At 50.5% G+C, this 21,987-nt stretch overlaps 1 protein-coding gene across 1 annotated transcript; it reads right to left on the bottom strand.

Annotated features, from left to right (window-relative positions):
* Positions 1-634: 634 nt before the first annotated feature.
* On the bottom strand, positions 635-21,624 carry LOC104333682 (uncharacterized). Its single transcript, XM_075436508.1, has 14 exons — positions 21,591-21,624; positions 15,807-16,954; positions 12,040-12,256; positions 10,336-10,493; positions 9,880-9,981; positions 8,885-9,082; positions 7,936-8,495; positions 6,615-6,888; positions 5,764-5,974; positions 4,454-4,596; positions 3,436-3,549; positions 2,411-2,614; positions 1,642-1,735; positions 635-717 (listed from the first exon to the last, which is right to left on the bottom strand). Exons 2-14 carry the CDS (start codon positions 16,675-16,677, stop codon positions 654-656), a joined length of 3,210 nt encoding a protein of 1,069 aa, XP_075292623.1. The 5' UTR covers positions 16,678-16,954; positions 21,591-21,624; the 3' UTR covers positions 635-653.
* Positions 21,625-21,987: the final 363 nt, after the last annotated feature.

Below are 21,987 nucleotides of genomic sequence, written 5' to 3'. Positions count from 1 at the left end.
GCACCTGGGCATGAACTGGGTGTTCGTCTCTCCTCTAAATCCCTTTTCTGGGCAGGACGTCCTCCTGGTTGTGGTCCCCAGCAGCAAGGGCTCTCCCTGTGCAGGATGCTGGTGGTGCAGAGACAGGCACGATGCTGAGAACCCCCTTGCCTGGACAAGAAGGACTCAAGGGAGGCTGATGTACTTTCACTGTAGCAGTGGAGCCCACAGGGACTAGAAATTGGACTTGTGTGCTGGGTGGAAAGGTCTGCCAGGGGTGGCCTTGGTTCATCACCCAGCAGTGAATCTTGAGACGAGACAGAGTATGTCCTTCTTCTGCATCAGCCAAGCAGGCTTCTTTCTTTCTGGTCACCACACTTAGCACAAACTTCGCCTAGAAGAAGAAGTCCCCAGCCTGTTTCTTTGAAATCCTTGAGTCTGATGTTAAAATTTAGAAGTGTAAAAATAATTCAGGTGTCTGTATATACACACACATATGTACATACACACAGAGCTGTATACACACATATATGTATATATACACCCGGGCATTTTGCAAGTCCTTGTAGCAACCCCAGTGGATAGTGCAGCTGGTCAACTAGTCTGTCCCCAGAGAGACACATGCCTGGCCCCAGCACTCTCAGACCCTGCTGCTGCAGCTGGGCCCAGGAGCATTAGAAGTCTGCTGCAATCTCCCTGCGGTCAGTCATTTCAATGTTGGTGTAATTTTGGGGACGTCTGAAAAGCAATAGACAAAGGAAAATGCAAGATCAGTCACTCTGCTCTTTTGCATTAGGCAGTTAATCTGTATCTCAGCTTTGTACTTAAGAGGCTTGATGACCAGTCTTCAGCAGGCACAGAGTTTCCTAAGGTCTCTGTTTACGTGTATATCAACTTAAAATCACCCTGGTTTCTGAAACAGCTTCCCTAAATCTGACTTACTGTATTTTTAAAATTCCTATTAAAAATACATACTGAGTTTTCTATACCCCAAATGTGTTTTAAGAACTTTCCTCATTTCTAACTCCTACACATCAGGCCCCTACCCAATGATGAAAGAAGATCAGTAAAAATTAATGGAAATAAATCACCTGGGCTGGTTAAATAACCCATCCACTGTAACATTTATTTCAGACAAACATACTGCCTGAGTGTTAAGCTGCTGTTTGCATTAGGAAATACCAAGTAATCATTTAAAGTGGTGTCATGTTAGAATGTGAAAGCTGTTTCTCATGTTTCTCATGAAGGTAATACTAAACTGTCTGTTGCTTCCACCCCACACTAAGAAAGAGCTCTTCCCTGTGGCCAAAGCATCATCTCTCACTGCCCCTTGCGTGCCACGAGCCTTCAGCTTTCTGCTTTCCCACCACAGCATGTTGTAAGATCGATGGCCTTTACACTGTGCCCACTGACACGTCTAGCGTTATCCATGGTTTTATTGGTGGTTATCTTAACTTCTTGTGGAACCCGCAGTCTGCCACATCAAAAGCAAAGGGACTTTGATGTAAAAATTAGCAGCAATATGTTGGAGTGTTTGGATGCAGCATCTGAATGGACGTGTTCACCTGAGTGAAGGAGCAGGTCCCTGCACAGCGATTAGAGAGGAAGCACTGGGGAAGGAGAGGGTAAGAGATGCAAGGCAGATGGGAAGTGGTTTCTCACCTTTTGGTGAAGTAAAATGCCAGGCCGCCCAACAAGAACACGAGCAGGAGAGATCCCACAACAAACAGGGTGATTTCCCAGCCCTGGAAGGAAGCTGAGGGTACAAAAGGTAGAGATGGAACATTGTAGCCATGACCTTTCCCTGCACAGTGTGCCACCAGGAGGTCACAGAATAACAGTCACAGAATAGGTTGGGTTGGAAAGAGCATTTGAAGATTGTCTAGTGCAACCCCCTGCTGTGGGTAGCGACATACTTCACTAGGTCAGCTTGCTCAAAGCCCTCTCCAACCTGACCCTGAACACTTCCAATGATGGGGTACCCACAACTTCTCTGGGCAACAACAGTTTGGGTGTTCCAGCTTCCTGGCCTGGAGAGCCACTCTCTCACTCCCCTGGCAGCAGCCCTGCAGTGCACTGGCTCTGCCCAGCTCCAGCCTGGCTGCCAGCCGCGGCTCCGAGCAATTGGGCTTCAGGGCTTCTGGGCTATGTGTCCAGCAGCTCCAAAGGCAAGGGGCTCCCTGCTGAAGCCCAGTCTCACGAGAAGATTTACACCCAAACTTCCAGTGGTATTGGTGTGATAGGGCTGATTACCCCATCACACCAGAGGAACTGACCGTTGTTACCTCTCTCGTAACGACCCTCCAGTTTCTAGAAGGCAGAGGTCCCTGGCGGCTTGCCCTGCATTGCCCCTCTCACGTGGAGACACGGCCCCAGCCTCGCTCTCTGTGCTGGAAGCAGACCACTGTGCTTAGCTTCACCTCCTACTCACCACCATTGTGTGACATGGACAGTGCATTTTTTGGGGTGATGCACTCAGGACTGGTTTCCAGCACTCTCCCATCCACGGAGAAGGAGTGGGGGCTGGTCAGGAAGCCCTGGCGCCAGGTCTCGATGGACCGCTGCTGCGCCAGCTGCCGAGCCCACACCTGGCCCCAGACCTTCACTAGGGAGCCCATGCACATCAGGTTCAGGTCTGTGGAGAAACAGAAGCAGGTTTGGGGTGGTTGGAAACCCTCTGGCTGTTTGGGAACACATTGCTCCCATGACTTCATTGCTCCAGTAATATCCTCCTGCTCCCATGCTCTTCACCCTCTTTTCCCACCTCTCTGAAATCACGCCACCATACTGTATCACAGGTAACTTGAGCACACGCTCAACTCTTCCTTCAGTGATGAAAGGAGTTGTCCTCCCAACCCGGCAGAATACTTTGCACTACACTTCATAACTTCACAATCTCTGCCTGTTGGTGAGAGTTGTCTGAAATTGTTCAAAGGGTCAAAAATGTGTTCGGGCGAGGGAGACAAAGCATGGCTGCGAAGCCTTCACTTCCTAACAAAACCAGCTGAAAAATAGGAAACATTTCTTTCCATCCCTCAACAGCTGTAGATCCCTAAGACTTCCAGAAGTGACTTTTTGGTCCAAGTACTTCAAACAGTACTACTTGAATGAGTCTGATAGAGGAAAAGTTGAGAACCAGAGTCCTTTACAGTACAAACAGCATTTTGCTTTGCAGGTTAGGATACTCAGTTTGTCTGGCAGACATCTCAAGGCATCATCAGAGACTCCCATTCCTCACAGTCCCTCTAGCTTGCCTTTCCTCTAGTAAATGGCCTGTGTCAGGCTCTCTCTGGCTCTCCTCGCTGAAGTCCCTTGTACCCACCACTGCTCCTCCAGTTCCTCTCACTTGAATGCAAGCCTGCAAGTTTGGCTTGAGAAGGGCCGTTCCTGATGACAAGCAGCTGTGGATGGGTGAGGAGGGCACTGCAAACTGGGTGAGCAGAGCAGGGCACCAACCTTGCAGGTAGAGTTCAGAGACGCCGCAGGAGCACTTCTCTTCTAGGGAGTTCACCAAGACCTTTCCCAAGCTTTTCAGCATCCTCCTGTGGTGCAGGGTCCATATGGAACAGTCTAGAGGAAAAAGAGACATGGTTTTCTGGGTGCAGCTCAGGGCCATTAATAAGCTCCCAGCTGCGTGCCCCTTCCAAAACACTTGGCTTCACACCTGACCTCAGGAGAAAAGCTCCTCCAGAGCCTGCATCCCACCCTCCTCTCTCCCTGTCCTGCAGAGTGAGTCTTCACTTCTGGCCTGCTATCGCCACGTACATCAGCTTCACTCCTTCACCAACCTCCCAGGGCAGTGGGGAAGAGGCATGCCCCACATGTCACACAATACGGGCCAGTACAGAGTGGTCTCTCGCACTGGAAGAGGAGGGAGAGGTCCACTGCCTGCCCCTCTCAGGAGGCTGGAGGAGAAGGAGGAACCTACATTTCATTTTACCCAGGTCTTGATTGCTTCAAGCTGATCCAAGTATGACCTTTGCAGGGGCTGGACACCTCACTGTACATTTTCTTGCTGGCTCCGGAGTCAGGACTGAGCCACACTGCTTTGTTCCCATGGATAGGCTGACACGGAAGGGTTTGCTGGCAGTTTCCCTGACCATGCCCTTGCCATCATGAGAGACTGGGGGGGCGGCGGGGCTTTTCTGCCATTGCTGCAAATCTGACACTGCAGAAAGAAATCCTGAGCAGAGCTCAGCCCTGCCTGAGCAGCAATATCTCAGATAAAGTATGTGGCCACCTTCATACGAGCACATGCTGAAGCTGTGAGCGAGGCTGCCCTCCTGGGCTGGTGGCATCACATCAACACACGTGTGTCTGCACCAGCTTCCTCCCAGCACATCCCCTTTCACGACTGGGAGGCAGCAGGGTCCCCACTGGCACCCCCCTCCCATGCCATGGGAAGTTGGGGTCAGCGTCCCGTCCCCCCCAGCCCTCCCACCCCACAGCAGTGGGAGCACACAACTCCACTCACTGAGTGTCAGGAGGCAGAGGTGGAGATCCACTGCGAAGGCGTCCTGGGGACAGCTGTTCTGCAGACCAGGGGTAGGGTCCGAGATGCCAAACTGCAGCTCTGCGCTGGCATTGCTGGAGGTGCAACGGCTCAGGGACACGGGCCTGTCCCGAGAAGAGGAGTCAGAGCTCACCAACACGTCACACACCTTTCTTCCCACCTCCAACCACAAATCCCCCCCCAGTCCCAGTTCCTGATGCTGCTGGGGATGATGGAGAGTTTTCCGGACCTGGAGCTGAAATCAGCTTTCACAGAGCCATCACAGAGATGTGTCCAGCCAATCCCACCAGCTGTAGAAGACCTGGGCTTGGCCAGAACAAACCTATTTGGTCTGACTGGCTTCTGCAGGAGTAAGATTGCTGCCTCATTACAGCCAGTTTCCCAAAATTAAGAATTTGTCCTCCAGGATAATATGCTACACAATACTTGCCCCTGCATCTCACTAACCGATTGCTGCCTTCCCCATGCCAGAGCTTAGAAACTTGGTCACAGTGTGAGGAACCAGCTTTTCTGGATGTGGCCATTCAGAGCTGCACTGACAGAGCTGCCTGAAGTCAACCCATGTGAACTCTCCCACCAAACTGCTGCCTTGACCTTGCGAATAACCACCCTGGCGAGGTTTCAGCACAATGTTTCAGCCAGTCACAAGCCGGAGATCTCAGTTTCCCAGTAAAACCATGTACATGGGGCTGCGCTCTGTGCACATGTGCTTGTTGGGGAGGCTACGAATGCAGAACCTCCTGTCACATCAGATGGGACAGGGGAGCAGAGGGCTTGAGGACAGATTTAATTAACAGAAGTGATCCTGTGGACAGGAGGAACTCTGCTAGTATTCCCACCAAGAGAAAGGCACAGCCCTATTTGTTGTTGAGTCCACCTAGAAGCAAGGGTTTTGTTTTGTTCTGCTGCTCACAGGGATATCCTTTTTTGTTTGGTTTGTTGTTTGTTTCTTTTTACAAAAGAAAAAGTTTGGCAAAGAAGCATATACAGCTGCTGTCTGTAAAGGCTGCATTCCTTCATGTGATGCCACACGTATCCCTTGGGGGAAGAAAGCTAAGTGAGCAGTGGAGGAACAAAGTTCTATTCCCTATGCCAAGGCCAAGGCAACATTTTCCATTGCAATGTGCTGCCCACCTCTGCTTTTCATCACAGCGCCAGTGAATGCATCAGCCGTACAGGACGCCAGACAAGGCGGCAAGCTCAGCGACATGCCAGCCGGAGGCTCTGGGTGCAGAGAACCCAAAGACATTTTCCCAGAGAAGCGACCTCACCTGTCATCCTTGCAGGGCACAGCGTAAGATGGTCCGAGGAAGTCCAAATGTCCTCCAGCTGCACTGGGCTCACATGTGTAAACCAAGGCATCCACCAAGTTTTCTGATGTTGCCTTTGTGCCACCAGGAACCACGCTGGTGCTGTACACAGCAATAGCGCTGGAGCCTTCACTAGCAGCAGAGATGTCCTTGAAAATCAGGTTTGTGCCATCTGGAAATGCCAGGGAATAAATAGGGTGAACATCTAGATAGTGTTAGGCTGAGTCTTGAGCCTGACAGGACAAGCTGGTAATGAGAACTCCAAGAACAGAAATGGGAGACAAAATAATGTTGGTGACTGGGGCCAAGTAAAGCTGTAAAGAAGAGACCACTTGCTGTGAACACAGGTTTCCAAAAAAGACCCAGGTTCCTCTGAGATGCAGAGTCTTCTTCATGGAGCCCAGTCAGAATTTAAGGTGAACAAAAAATAATTCAAGATAAACGAACGTTCCAAGCAAACACCACCTCAGGACCAGGAGGAGGCAGCAGCGCTGCAGGGCTCAGTGAGCATCAGCAAACGACCCGACAGTCCTGGTGGACCCTGCTGCTCCTGAAAGCCCGCTTGTCTTGGTAGCAGCAGGAGGGGCTTTCAGTCTTCCCAGTCCCTCTGCCCTGCATGGGGAGCTCACTGAGGAGGATTAAGCACCTTCGCAGGTGGAGTGTGACCAAACAGCCCAGTCAGAACAAAGGGAGAAAAAACAGAATTAAAGGACAGGAAATGCAAGGAAGAGTTGTTTCTCACACCATGCACCCTCCTCCATCCCATTTGTTTGAAGACAGACCACACGCCAGATTTGTGCCATCAGCCTCACCGTGCCCATGCGCTCTGTCCAGTGCAAACACGAACAGCCCCGTGGCTCCAACTGTGCCCCTCAGTGGGACACTGGCATGCACCTTGCCTTCCTTCCCTGAGAAGAAGACCAGGCTGAGCCCTCCCAGGCTGGTGCCAGGCTTCCCCTCCAGCTCAACGAAGTGGTAGGGGGTAGTGCCACCGGCCAGGCACAGCTCACTGATGTGAACGACAGGAGGGACCGGCACCGAGGAGCTGCTGCAGAAGTTCTCCCCTAGAGGTGTCACTGTGGTCACCTGTGGGGAGACACAAAAGCTGCTGCCACCACTGCTGCTCCCATCTCTTCAGGTGGATTGATGGCTGCTCATGGTGTTACCTCTTCTTTGTGTCTCCCACGGCTCCCTGGTGAGGCCCAAAAAGGACATGGTGGTTCTGCCTCACACCAGCTGCTCCTCACTCCCACCATCTGTTGTCCTGACTGTGGGGTCCCATCACCATGCATCCCCATCATTGCCTTCACTCCCACCCTCAGGACTAGGAACAATTTTCTTTTCCTACTGTCGGGAGCACTTCTACACTTGTGTCTCCAGTCCACAGCATCACTTCCTTGTGGTCCTGTCCCACTGCAAATGCATCTCCCTCCTGTCAGCAGACCTCTTCTGCTTCTAAAGTAGTTTTATTGCCCCACTTTTGGACCTGAGCACAACTCTGCACTGGCCTGATCCCAGCAGGCATCAGCGGTGGAGCAGCAAAGCCCTCCCTTACCCAGCCTTGTTCAGGACAAGAATACATACTCTGTCATGTTCCTTCAGGGGGACTATCTGAAACTAGACATTCTGGAATAAAAAGGAACAGTTCAGATGAATTAACGGAAATCAATCACATCAGTGGTTGAGACACATCCTTCACACATTGGCCCTGGAGGAGGCTGGGTTTTAGGGATGTGACGTGCTGTACCACACATCCCAAAGAAGGCACCAAACAAGTGGGGGTGAAGAGGTGGCTCCGCATCTGGCTTGGGGTAATTGAGAGTCCAGCATGCTGCCCAGAAGAAGATTGCCCAGCATGTGAGGTGTCTTCAGGGATCTCCAGATTCTGAGCCACGCTACACAGGGCAGGGAGCTGTTACCTGGCCTACAACAGGCAGGTGGACAGGGCAGAGAGGTGAGGGCTGGTGAGAGCATGATGGCAGGAGGTAGATGTGGCTCACCAGAATGCCCTGCTCTCCCAAATAAAGGACATACTGAAACACGACCATTGCCCTCCCATTGACTATGGGCGGACAAAGGACTTCTGCCCTCCCAGTGACTATGATGGAGAAGGAATGTTTGCCATCAACCCACCTGGAAGCTGCTCTGGAGTTTCGTGCTCAGGCTGTGGCAGCGGCTCAGAGACTCATCTTCGGTGCTGTGAGAATCGTTTTCATACAAGATGCTCTGCCCTGGTACCAGCACTTTGATCAGCTGGTCTGCCTTCTCTGGCATTCGGGATGTGTACACCACAGCGTCTACCAGCCCCTCTGCAGTCACAGCCATGCTCACTGTGTAGAGGGTGGTGTTGCTGTAGTAGAGAGCCACAGCATCCGCCCCGTTCTGGATGGTGTTGGGGGGCAGCCTAATCATGGGTGCTGGGCTCATGGCACTGCTCCCTACCAAGAAGTAACCCAGCTTATCTGTGTGGTGTCCAGACAGGTCCAACACCCGGTAGGCCCGGCTATTTTTACCGTTGTAGAGGACCAACCAGTATCCCTGGAGGTCAAAGCGTGTCTGTCCAGTGTAGAAGAGTTCAATGTATTCTGCATCCTCTCCTCCCCCTGGGTTGTCTGGGTTCACCTCGTTGATGAGTAGCTTGGCCACTTGCACAGAAGGTTCTTGAGTCCCTTCTGGTATCTCTGATGGGACACCTTGGAAAGCAAAAATGTCACAAATACGGGCCTAAACACAGAGCCCCAGGGAAACAACACAATGTTGCACACTATTTGCTGGGTTGAGACCAAATTCAGCAAAGGACTGAGGATGCTAGCTCAGATTTTTATCATCTGTGTGCTCCATATTCCTTACAAGAGCCTTGGCAATACTCTGGCTAATACCAGCTGTAACAACAGAGCTTGCTGTTATTCCAGGTAATGAGCAATATGGGCTCTAGTAACTGGATGCGGTGGAATTGGAAGGGATCTTTGCCAGAGTTGGGGAAATGGAGGGAGGGACATCTCCCTCCTCTAAGAGAGCTAGACCCACATGTCCACCCTCCAACACATTGTATCCCCCAACCTGCAAGAAAGATGACAGGTACCTGAAGGCAGGTCTGGTACATTAATATCCTTGAAGCAGGAGCTTTCTGCTGTGATGTTCCTTCTGTCAAAACTCACAAGTCTGGGCGTTTCTAGGAAGGTCTTGAAGGCTAGCAGCAGGCTGCTTAGCTGGTCCTCTGACTTAGCAGTTAGCAGAGTGGTAAACACAAGCCCCAGGTCCTGGCAGGTTGCCTTTGGCTCTGCAGAGGCAAGCAGAGAACTGCCTCAGTTTCCCCATGCCACCAAAGACCCACTTTCTCCTAGAAGAGACACAGAGCTCACCAGCTCATCTCTACCACCACTGCTCTCCTGGTCAGATTGACTCAGGGCAACTCCTACCATCCACACAACACTGTGAGCTCTGCCTGTGCCAAGGGGCATCCTGGGACCAAGCCACACAGCACACCCAGATACTGTCCTCATCCTTTTGAAGCCTTGTAGTCCCAACAGTGAACAGAATGGTCTCTCTGGGGGTGGCTAAACATAAGCTAAACATAACGCTTCTGACAATGCAGGCTGCAAAGTCAGTCATGGCTCTTTGCTTCATGTGTCTGCTTGTGCTCATCACACTCCCACAGTGACCTGGTAGGGATACCGGAACAGCAACACAGACCAGTAGGGCCACTTGCATTTCTGCTACAACTTGGCTTAGTTCATACGGACCGTAAGGTCAAGTAGACAACAAACACCTAGTGGAGATGTCAATCCTGTTGCCAGATCTGCCTGAAAATGCTCAAGGACAAAATAGCTGGTGGCCTGCAGATGAGAACTGATGGGTGTTGGTGGAGCTGCAGATGGGAGCACTCTGCGGAACATGGAAGAACAGCACCATGCGTTGCCTAACTCTCAATATTTCTGTCATCAGCACCAAGTTCAAGTTAGCTTTGATCCAAGACAGAAGGACACAACACAACAGGCAACACAGGGCTGAAAATCAGAAGCAAACGGACATTAACCACTGGTGGTCTCTGGACTGCCCCGCTCCTGCCCAGCTCACCTTTGAAGTAGGCAGCAGAGACTCCACAGCTGCAGGATCCATCGAGGGCCTGGACCAGAGCCATCAGGATCTCTTCTGACTTCAGGACCCAGTCCTGGCAATCTAGGAAATAAAAACCCAACTGTTACCCAGCCAGTGCAACCTTGTTCACGGGATCCATCTCATTCTGAGATGGGTACAGCTCAGCTCCTGCTTATCACTCCGAGGGCCTGAAAAGGCTTCACCCCGAGCAGTTGTGTATGGGAATGAAAACTGGAGAGCCTCAGCTTGGCATGGGTTGTCATGAAGAAAAATACTGCAGAAAATTGTCAGATGTCTTAGGTGCATTTCCTTTGGTGTTATGTTCACACAACCCAGCATGACTTCAAGTGGTCTTCCTGGACAGCTCTGGCTTTGTGATCGTGCTCTTGCCCTTAGGAGCTCCTACCTACAGGAGCTGAAATATCTAATACACACCTGCTACATGAAGGCAGAAAGAAAGAGTCTGGCTGAAGCGTTTGCTGGGGCAATCATTGAATTTGCCAGGGGTGGGCCTGCTGAGGACGTAGGAAAAGGAGTCCTGGGTCACAGAGCAGCAGTTGCACTGGCTCATGGACATATTTTCCAGGTGGTGCCTGCAAGAGACAAATGTACAGATGAAAGAAAACATGACTCGCCAGCCAGAGATCTGAGTCGTCTTCACTCACTGGTTGCATCTGCCTGCACCAGAGGGTGAAACCACGCACTTATAGTCTTCTCCCTTCACCAGGTTTGGAGAGATATCCTATCCTTATCAGTACCTCCTGGTCTCAATAAAAAAGCCCAAGATCTCACTAAATCTTGAGAGAGAAGAGCTCCATCCAACCCCTTCTCTTCTAGCACTGCCTGCTTTTTTGACTGATCTGAAGACAGGCAAGACAGTATAGACACCCTCATGCTCAGCCTGGGACCACTAGGAAGAATGGTGAGATGCAGTTAGAGAAACTGGAAAGGCAGCACCTGAAGATGAAATGCTTGAGCAAGAGCCTTCAACTCAAAGGTGAAGAGAATGATCGGGGGTTGGACTAGAAGACCTTTAAAGGTTTGTTCCAATCCAAACTGTTCTATGATTCTGTGAAGCCCCACGGTGAGAAGCTGCACAGATCAGAGCTCCTCAGGGAAGGAGACCACCTCCTTACAGGACAAGTGCAGGGTTTTTTTTCACAAGTGGGAGGAAGACAAGCAATGGAAGGAACAGGAATATGCTGTGAATAAGTGGTGACCCTTTTCTAATGCAGTTGACTCCACTGTAGTCTCAAATGGTCTTTCCACATGCCCATCCAGAAAGGGTGAATCTCCTCCAGCTGCAGAGCCAGGACATTAGTATTTAGTGGACCATTACACACAGAGGTCAAGTCTGGTGCTTTGCTGTCAAAGCCACACACAAGAGCTTACCCAGGTTTTTTTTGCTTATTGCATGGTTCTACACACCCCACATTCATGTAATTGCCACCTTGCCTCTGCTCCTCCACCTGCTCCACTGTCCTGTACCCACTCTGTTGTCCTCTTTCACCCATTAGCAGAGCATATCTAAAATGTGAAGGAAACAGTTCTCCTGTCTCACAAAAGTCTGAGGTTACCAACATTTCCCTTACCCCACAAAGACAAAAAGAAACCCAAAAAAACCGAAAAGAAAGTGGCTCAACCCAGAATGAACAGTAACTCAGCTTCCAGTCCTTGGTTTGGATGAAGCAGGGCAGGGATTTCCTCCCGGGTCACGTGAGCGATACTGAAGTCCCACCCTTGCCCTCATTTTGACCTAAAATTCCATCCTAAACCTAAGAAAAATATTTCCTTGTTGAAAGTGGTACTGGAAAATTTATTATATTACACTTTTATAAATAATATATAATAAAAATTACAAAATAAGAATCAGCAATCATTTAGTCAGAAAATTCCTCCTCAAGTACTTTATTCTGCAACCAGGACTGCTGTGGAGAGGGGGACACCTATAAACTCAGACCAGGCAGTGGAAAATGGCTGGGACTCAGTATCTCCACAAGGAGACCTTGGTCTGGAGGTGGCACTTTTCCTCCAGTCCTTACCGGGGTTTGGGGCACCAGGCAGAGATGACCCCAGCAGGCAAGGGTGACTCTGGTGCCAAACTCTCCTCCCAGCCCTGCCCAGCAAGAAGCCTCTCACCGCTTTTCCTTGTAGGCATGTCTGCCGGGAGTCAGGATCTCCAGCAGCTCAGGGTTCAGTTCCTCGTTGCTTGTGTACACGAAGGCATCCAACAGGCCGGTCACCGGCAGTGCCTTCCCCGGGACAAAACTGCTGCTGTTGCCTCTGTAGAGGGCAATGGCACTGGGGCCACCTTTGAGGACAGGACGGGTGATGTTCTCCGGGAACGGCAGATCCACTGCACAGGAGCAAGGACAGGAATAATGATGGCATGCAAGCAACACATGAGCAATACCCCTGTGTAGGAAACCAGCATCTCTTCAGTTCTGGAGAGCTGGACATGGGAACTCAGGAAGTGGCTGGGGTTGTCTGGTTATTGCAAATTTGGCATCTGCTGCCCTATCTTCCTGCTCACTAACATTTCTCATGTTCACTCAGCCTGAATTTCCCCATTCGTGGCCAGATCTACAGCATGGAGGAGGCTGGAGGGGGAAATGTGAACAGAGTTCATCCTGCTGTTTTGGTTCTGTGAACAGAGGAGCCGATTCATGCGTAAGCAGGGGAACTGGAAAGCAAGTGCTGATGTGACTTTGTCTACCGTAAAGTTAATTTTTAATTCTAAAAGAGATCTTCAAAATCCACTAACCTTTCAGGTAGCAGTTACTTTAATAGTAAACAAAAATATTTAAGAATTTATATTTTATTCGAGCATTTACCAGTCCATGGTTTTTACAAACACACTCTACACACATACACACACGTATTCAGCAAAGGCCCATGATACCAGCACACAGTTAAGGCTGAGGTTTGTTGGAGTTTCGCAGTTTCATGAGCTTCCCAATTTCCTCCCTCGTATTTACTATTTCCTTCACAAGCTATTTCCCCAGCATCCAGTAGGAACTGCTGAGGACAGTAAAAAGCAGTGGACTGCTGGTATTTCAATACTTCTCCCTGCGCAAATAGCTTCAGGGAACAAATGTTAAAGTAAGAATCACATGAGAGACAGAGGGGTAAGGAGAAGCGGTTAGTCCTCCAGAAGCGCCACCAGGCACCAACACACTAAGGGGCAGTCCTGTGCCTTAGCCCTGATGCACTCCTGCCCAGGGGACTATTTTTCCCCTGCCTGACTAATCTAGTGGCCTTCTACAATGGAGCAACTGCTTTGGATGATAAGAGAAGAGCAACTGATGTCACCTATCTTCACTTCTGCAAGGCCATTGACATGGTCCCACCCAACACCCTTGGCTCTAAATTGCAGAGATATGGGTTTGATGGATGGATTATTCAATGGATAAGGAATTGGCTGCATCCAAACAGTTGCAATCCACACATTCATGCCCAAATGGAGACCAGTAACAAGCGGTGCCCCTCAGGGGTCCATACTGGGACCAATATGGTTCAACATCTTCATTAATAACATAGGCAGTGAGTGCACAAGGCCAAGTGCAGGGTCCTGCACATGGGTCAGGGCAACCCCCATTATCAGTGCAGGCTGGGAGATGAAGGGATGGAGAGCAGACCTGCTGAGAAGGACTTGGTGGTGCTGGGGGATGAAAAGCTCGACCATCAATGCGCGCTCGCAGCCCAGAAGGCCAACCATGCCCTGGGCTGCATCTCCAGCAGCGTGGGCAGCAGAGCGAGTGCAGTAACTCTGCCCCTCTGCTCCGCTCTGACTCCACCAGGAGTCCTGCATCCAGCTCTGGAGCCCTCAGCACAGGACAGACCTGGACCTGTTGGAGCAGGACCAGAGGAGGCCACAGCAATGATCCGAGGGTTGGAACCCCTCTGCTGTGAGAAAAGGCTGAGACAGTGGGGTTGTTCAGCCTGGAGAAGAGAAGGCTCCAGGGAGACCTTTCAGTACTTAAAGGGGGCTTATAAGAAAGATGGGGACAGACATTTTACCAGAGATTATACTGATAGGATGAGCGGTAATGGTTTTAAACTGACAGAGTGTAAATCTAGGTTAGAAAAATAAGGAAGAAAAATTTTATGGTGAGGGCAGTGAGACGTTGGAACAGGTTTCCCAGAGAAGCTGTGATGCTCCATCCGTGGACGTGTTCAAGCTCAGTATGGATGGGGCTTTGAGCAACCTGATCTAGTGGAAGATGTCCCTGCTCACAGCGGGTGAATGGAACTAGATGATCTTTAAAGGTCCCTTCAATCCAAACCATCCTGTGATTCAATTGATAGTTTTCACATCAGCATCTGTCAATGGAGGACTTTTGCTCTGGTGCTCTCACAGCTTTAAGTTCTCTGCAGTGACAGGCAGGCAAGCTGTACGAATACAGGACTAAGAGCTGTGACCATCTTAAGAGCTCCTGTCCCAAATCTGATGTGGTCAGGTTAAGTTAACTTCTCACAAAGTGCTCAGCATGAAGTCACTATGACCGTATCCTTTTATGATGATTACAAATGTAATCAAACAGTGTCATTGGGTATTTTGGGGGGACAACCTTTGAAATGCATGTGCAGTATGCTTGAAACATCTTGACAAAGCCTCACTGGAAAAAAATGCCAGAGCATATCTCCAGTCACCTTCTTGACTTGAGTGAGCCTTCAGGAAGAGTTAAACGCAATCCTTAGAAGTTTCCTGCTTAGTCTGCAAGCTGGTTGTGCTTTCGCATTGCTTTCTTTGGCCGCCCCTTAGCTATTGACTGCTAGCAGCCCCAGCTCATCCAGAGGCAAGAGCAGAGCACCTCTCCTGGTGAGAAAAGCAGAGCTCAGCTGGACAATCAGCCCTTCTGCTTGTGGTGAGAAAGTATTTGGAGCAGTTTAAACTGTAAAAAGGAGCTCAACTTCTTTAAAAAATAGTTTTAGTTGCAAAAGTATTTTTATGGGAACCAGCTTTGTAAGGGGTGAATATACTCCTTGACTCACAAATCATGAGTCAGTGAATTACACAAGACATCTGCAGACTCTCATCCAGCTGCCAAAATCTTCTTTCGAGGTGCCCAAAATAACAAGATATTTCTTCCTTCTCTGGTGGCCTGGAAGAAATTCTGAACATTGGGAGGAAGTTTAGATTGCAACTTCACACACGTGTGACCTACATTTGCAGATGGCACAATGGAAGAAAAGCCCTGGTGCTTTTTCGAGAAGAGAGCATTTATCTGCTGTGAATGGCCAGCAAGTTACACAGAGAAGGGGGGCACTTCAAGGAGATGTGGTGCAGTCAGGGTCCCACATCAGGCTGGCCACAGGGCTGGGAGCAGAACCGTGTCCTCCCGAGAACACATGGGCTTCTGACCTTCACGATGTCCCTCACCTGGTTCTTGTACCAGGAGAAAGGGTAAACAATCAATCCCTGTCCATTTTCTTCAGACTACTCACATTTCTGAAACCTCTGTCAGGGCCCTCCTAGGCTTTCCCTTTTCTAGGTGTACTGAGTTATTTCTTCTGTGGAAGCATTTCCAGAGCACTATCCATCCTAGCTGACCTTCTCTGAATGTCTCCAATTCTAATACATCCTTTTTTAGATTAAGATATTGTACTACACAAGACATAATTAAAGATACAAGCAAACCATGAATTTATACAGTAGCATAAAAGATACCCTCCATTCTTTCATCTTCTAATAATTTCTAATATTTACTTGGTTTTAGACAATTCCTTTTCCAATAACTTCTAACAGTTGATTTGCTTTTTTTGTCTGCCCCTGAGTTCTGAGTCACATTTTCACTAATCTCTCAGAACACCAAACAACAATAAAGAACGACAGCACCCTCCAGCCCCAAACTCAGCTGATGGCTCCCCCAGCTCTGAGGTAGTCATCAAAATGCAGTCCTTACCTGGGGTTTTGCTTTGTGCTGGACCAATCAGAAGTAGCCCATCCAGTGAGGTTTTGCCGTAAATGTCCATGGTGAGATAAATGTCTTTGCTCCGACCATCAATCACCACTAGAACAATGTCCCTCAGCATGGTGGAGTGGGGACCCTGAAGCTCTATGAACTCGAACTCTTCAGAAGAAGAGGCAGTAAGGACCTCACTGATGAGGACAGCAGATGTGTTGAGCTGAGAAGTTAGGATGCAGTGGTTTTCTGTGCCTGGGGTGGGCATGGCCACTTGGAAGATCCACTGAGAATCTGCCCTGTGGCACCTTTCTATTGACTCATCCATGGTCCTGAAGGTGGAGTCCTCCAGGAAAGCATCTCTGCCAGGGGTCAGTACCCTGACCAGCGTATCTGCTCTGTCCATCTTCTTAGTCTTGTGCACCAAGGCATCTACTAGTCCATAACTTGTGACGCTCATGCCCTCTTTGTACTTCCCTTTTCCATAGTAGACAGCAATTGCATCAGGGCCATTCTGGATAGTGTTCTTAGGAATTATTATAGCAGGGTTCACAGAAGAGGAGCCAACAAGAAAGAGCCCTTGGCTGTTAGTAACTTTGCCCTGGAGGTTCAAAACTTTGTAGGCTTGGTTTCCATTGCCATTGTAGAAGACCAGATAGTAGCCATCCAAGCGGGCTGTTTGACCACTGGTGTGATAGAGCTCCACAAACTCAGAACTGTCCTCTCCTGGGCTGTCAGCATTGATTTCATTAATCAAGAGGGTATGCTCTGTTTTCTGGTCCCTGGGTTTTTTTAAGAGATGCTGAGCAGCGACCTTGGGAAACCAGATGTACATAAGTACCATCAATCCAACCAGCCAGATATCTCCCATGATGAAGGCTTTTTGAAGGATTTTTGTTACAGTTCAAAACTACAGGAGAGGGGGCCTGTCCTTTTCACAGCCTCAAATAGACCACCGAAGGAAGCTGCCACCACTTTGGCTGTTGCAGGACAGCAACACAAGGCCTCCGACCTGGATGCTGACTGGCAGAGGTACTGGCAGTGGCAGGCACACTTCTTCGGGGAGTTCTGGTTTGCAAAGCAAAGCAGCAATCTCACAAAAATCTGAGAAGGGTACGCCTTGAACAAGAGATTTGCCAGCTCAGCTCCTTTATAAGTCAGGGAGGGAGGGTAGAAACAACTTGTTAGGAAACACAGAAATACACCAGTGACATTTAACAGCCTTAAAGCCCCATAATTTTTCCTCCGTGTTTCTTCAGAGGTTTATCAAGATGCGTAACAGCGACTGCAACGGGACAAAGCCAGCAGTTTTCAGTGTTTGAAACCCTGAGACCTGTGTGAACATTGAAAGCTGTACGGTGTCTGTGTTAATAGTTATTTCCCCAAATAGTTATTTCCCAATTTATTCAATGGGAATTAGCACAGAATTTCCCAATTTATTCAATGGGAATTAGCACAGAACGGCACTAAGGATGACAGTAACCATCTTCTCCATCCAGATGAGGGTGGGGAAGGAGCGGGCAGATGGATTTCACTGAATTCTTATTGCATGCATTGCATAGCAGCTCCACTGACTACCACACCAACCAACCCTGCTGCAGCTCCAGCAGATGCAGAATAACTTTGCAGTACAAGCAGTGGGGAAGAACTGACAGTTTAAGATGCTAAAAAAAAAAAAAAAGAAATTTGTTTTCCCATCTCCAGAGATGTTTCCATGAACAGTCATACCATCACCTGCTGAGTTTAGATCATAGAATCATAGCATCATTAAGGTTGGAAAAGACCTCTAAGACCATCAAGTCCAACTTTCAACCCAACACCACCATGCCTAATAAACCACATCCTGAAGTGCCATATCTACACGTTTTTTGAACACCTCCAGGGATGGTGACTCCACCACTTCTCTGGGCAGCCTGTTCCAATGCTTCACAACTCTTTCAGTAAAGAAATTTTTCCTAATATTTAATCTAAACCTCCCCAGCGCAATTTGAGGCCGTTGCCTCTCATCCTATCACTAGTTACCTGGGAGAAGAGACCAACACCTGCCTCACCACAACCTCCTTTCAGGTAGTTGTAGAGAGCAATAAGGTCCCCCCTCAGCCTCCTCTTCTCCAGACTAAACAGCCCCAATTCCCTCAGCCACTCCTCATAAGACTTGTGCTCTGGACCCTTCCCCAGCTTCGTAGCCCTTCTTTGGATGTGTTTCAGCACCTCAATGGCCTTCTTGTAGTGAGGGGCCCAAAACTGAACACAGTATTTGAGGAGTGGCCTCACCAGTGCTGAGTACAGGGGCACGATCACTGCCCTACTCCTGCTGGCCACACTATTCCTGACACAAGCCAGGATGCCGCTGGCCTTCTTGGCCACCTGGGCACACTGCTGGCTCATGTTCAGCCGGCTGTCGACCAGCACCCCCAGGTCCTTTTCTGCCAGGTAGCTTTCCAGCCACTCCTCCCCAAGCCTGTAGCATTGCATGGGGTTGTTGTGACCCAAGTGCAGGACCTGGGACTTGGCCTTGTTGAACCTCATACAATCAACCTCTGCCCATTGATCCAGCCTGTCCAGATCCTTCTGTAGAGCCTTCCTACCCTCGAGCAGATCAACACTCCCACCCAGCTTGGTGTCATCTGCAAACTTACTGAGGGAGCACTGAATCCCCTCATCCACTGATAAAGATATTAAACAGCACAAGCCCCAAAACTGAGCCCTGAGGGAGACCACTCATGACCAGCTGCCAACTGGATTTAACTCCATTCACCACCACTCTCTGCGCTTGGCCATTTAGGCAGTTTTTTACCCAGCGAAGTGTACACCCATCCAAACCATGGGCAGCCAGTTTCTTCAGGAAGTGTCAAAGGCCTCACAAAAGTCCAGATAGATGACATCCATAGCCTTTTCCTCATCCACTAGGCAGGTCACCTGGTCATAGAAGGAGATCAGGCTAGTCAAGCAGGACCTGCCTGTCGTGAAGCCATGCTGGCTGGGCCTGATCCCCTGGCTGTACTTCACATGCCCAGTGAGCGCACTCAAGATGAACCGCTCCATAATCTTCCCTGGCACTGAGGTCAGGCTGACAGGCCCGTAGTTCCCGGGATCCTTCTTCCAGCCTTTCTTGTAGATAGGCATCACTTTGGCAAGCCTCCGGTCACCTGGGACCTCCCCTGTTAGCCACGACAGCTGACAGATGATGGAGAGTGGCTTGGCCAGTTCCTCCACCAGCTTCCTCAGTACTCTCAGGTGGATCCCATCCCACCCCATAGACTTGTGAGTGTCCAGGTGGCATAGCAGGTTGTTAACTGCTTCCTCCTGGATTATGGGGGGTTTATTCTGCTCTCCATCCCTATCTTCCAGCTCAGGGGGCTGACTACCCTGGGAATAACATTAAGTACCTCAGCACATTAAGTACCTCAGACTTTTCCTCAGCCTTGGTGCTAATGTTCCCTTCCACCCCACCCCCCATATCCAATAAGGGCTGGAGATTCTCCTTGGCCCTCTTTTTGTTGTTAATGCATTTGCAAGTTGTTAATGCATTTGTAAAACCACTTTTTGTTACCCCTTACAACAGTGGCCAGCCTGAGTTCTAGCTGGGCTTTTGCATTTCTAATTTTCTCTCTGCGTGACCTAATGAGACCCCTGTACTCTTCTTGAGTCGCCTGCCCTTTCTTCCAAAAGTGGTAAACTCTCCTTTTTTACCTCAGTCCCAGCAAAATCGCTCTGTTCAGCCAGGCCGGTCTTCTTCCCCACCGGTTCGTCTTCCAGCACATGGGGACAGCCTGCTCCTGTGCCTTTAAGACTTGCTCCTTGAAGAATGTCCAGCCTGCCTGGACCCCTTTGCCCTTCAGCACTCTCTCCCAGGAGACCCTCTCAACCAGTGTCCGGAACAGGACAATGTCTGCTCTCCTCTTTGCTTCACCAGGAATTGAGAACTCTATCATTTCATGGTTGCTAAGCCCAAGATGGCCTCTGACCACCACATCTCCCACCAGCCCTTCTCTGTTTGTAAACAGCAGGTTTAGCAAGGCACCTCCCCTGGTAGGCTCACTTACCAGCGGTGTCGGGAGGCTATCTTCCACACACTCCATGAAAATCCCAGACTGTTTCCTCTCTGCTGTGTTGTATTTCCAGCAGATGTCTGGTAAATTAAAGTCCCCCACGAGAACAAGGGCTAGCGATTGCGAGACTTCTGCCAGATGCTTGTAGAAAACTTCATCTACCTCTTCATCCTGGTTGGGTGGTCTATAACAGACTCCTAACAGGATGTCTGCCTTGTTGGCCTTCCCCTTCATCTTTACCCACAAGCACTTGATCTTATCAGCACAATCATTGAGCTCTATACAATCGAAGCAGACCCTGACATACAGTGCCACCCCACTGTCTCTTTCCTTGCCTATCCCTTCTGCAGAGCTTACAGCCATCCATTGCAGCACTCAAGTCATGAGAGTCGTCCCACCATGTTTCTGTGATGTCCTCACAGCTGTCCTGCTGCACAATGGCTTCCAGCTCCTCCTGTTTGTTGCCCGTGCTGCGTGCATTGGTGTAGATGCACTTGAGCTGGGCTGTCGATCTCACCCCCAACACTGTCATGCCATGCCTGGGCTCATCTCTAGTGAGCCGGGTTGTATCCCCTTCCTCCTTTGAACCTAGTTTAAAGCCCTCTCGATGAGCCCCGCCAGCTCATGGGCAAGAATCCTTTTCCACTACTGAGACAGCTGGACTCCATCTGCTGCCAGCAGGCCTGGTGCTGTGTATATCTCCCTTCCATGATCAAAAAAAACAAATGATGACCTCTGTGCAGTCTTTGGTCAGCTGAGATCAGACGTGTGGAGGTCTCCAGCCTGTGCAATGCTTACCAGTATGGATGCCGGAGGCCTGCCTCCTTCCTATGCTGTGGAGCCGCATCCGTGCGGGGCTGATGGATCAGGAACACACCCAAGCCTCCAGCTTGGGTCACCACGGCTGACAATCACAGCCACCAAAGGGGTGACTGCTGCATGAGTGGATACCTGCCATCTTTTTTAGGTGAAGTGCCAGCTGCAGTGGGACCGTAGCATCACAGCCTTCAGCTGTGGATGTAAACACTCAAGCTTGCAGGGAGCCTGCACGCCCTTATTTGTCACTGCCACCTGAGCTAATGCCAGCACATAGGTGTCTCCTCATGAAAAGGAGAAAACTGCAATAACTCTAGAGGGTGAAGCTGACAGTGGTTCCACGAAGAACAGACCCTGATTGGAGAGGTGACCCTGAGCCACTCTGCCCCGTAATGCCTTCCACTTCTGCTGTGCCCCAGAGCCCTGGCAGCTCAGCCACAGAGATGGAGAAGCACGTGTCCGTCACACCTCAACAGCGCAGGGCCAGCCCCGGCACTGCTGCCTTCTGGGAGAAGTCACTATCAGAAAGGTCTCCGTTCCTCCAGATCACCACCACCACCCCGCCTCTGGCAGGCTCTTGCTGGGCCTCCAAAGGGACAGAAACTGCCCCGGCTTCTCCCTGCCAGACCCATCCAGCCGGTGCCCCATCGCCACGGTCTGCCCCGTCTCCGTTAAAGGAGGAGGGACAGACGGAGGAGCGCGGGACACACGGAAACCCACCAGAAACAGGAGAAAACAGCAGGAAAAAATACCCCCACGCCCCGAAAAAGCTGGGCAGAGCAGCGGGGCGGGACAACCCGGCGCGGCAGAGACCGAGCGGCGACCCCCGGCAGCCCCGCGGCGAGGGGAGGGGGCAGCGGGAGCACCAGGAGAGATGGGGACGGGGACAAGCCCCCGCTCGGCCCCGCGCACTCACCGCCACTCGCTGCCGCTGGGGCCGCCGCTGGGGCCGCACCGGGGAGGGCGGGACGGGGCGGGGAGGGGGAGGGGCAGAGTCGTTCCCGAGGACCCAGCCCCAAAAGAAGTTCACTCGCCCCCATGTCCTAGAAAATCTTTCTCTGACTCTTCCCAGCTCTTCTCCCGGTGTGGGAGGATGGATGGATGGATGGATGGATGGACGGACGGACAGACGGACAGACAGATGTTCACCTGTTGTGTACCCTTCCCTCCAGCCCACTGACCTCCCCACCAGGACCAGCAGCACAGCGGTGGTGCTGGAGGACACTGCGCCTCTCCTTCCACAGGCCTCAGCAGTTGAACCGGGAGCTGGAGGGGGGCTGTGCCCACCCTGCCCCAGTGCCAGCAGCAGGACT

This window comes from Opisthocomus hoazin, chromosome 15 (genome assembly GCF_030867145.1).
Source record: "Opisthocomus hoazin isolate bOpiHoa1 chromosome 15, bOpiHoa1.hap1, whole genome shotgun sequence".
NCBI classification, from domain to species: domain Eukaryota; kingdom Metazoa; phylum Chordata; class Aves; order Opisthocomiformes; family Opisthocomidae; genus Opisthocomus; species Opisthocomus hoazin.
Note: the sequence above shows the minus strand (reverse complement) of the source record. Positions and strands in the feature narration are given on the sequence as shown.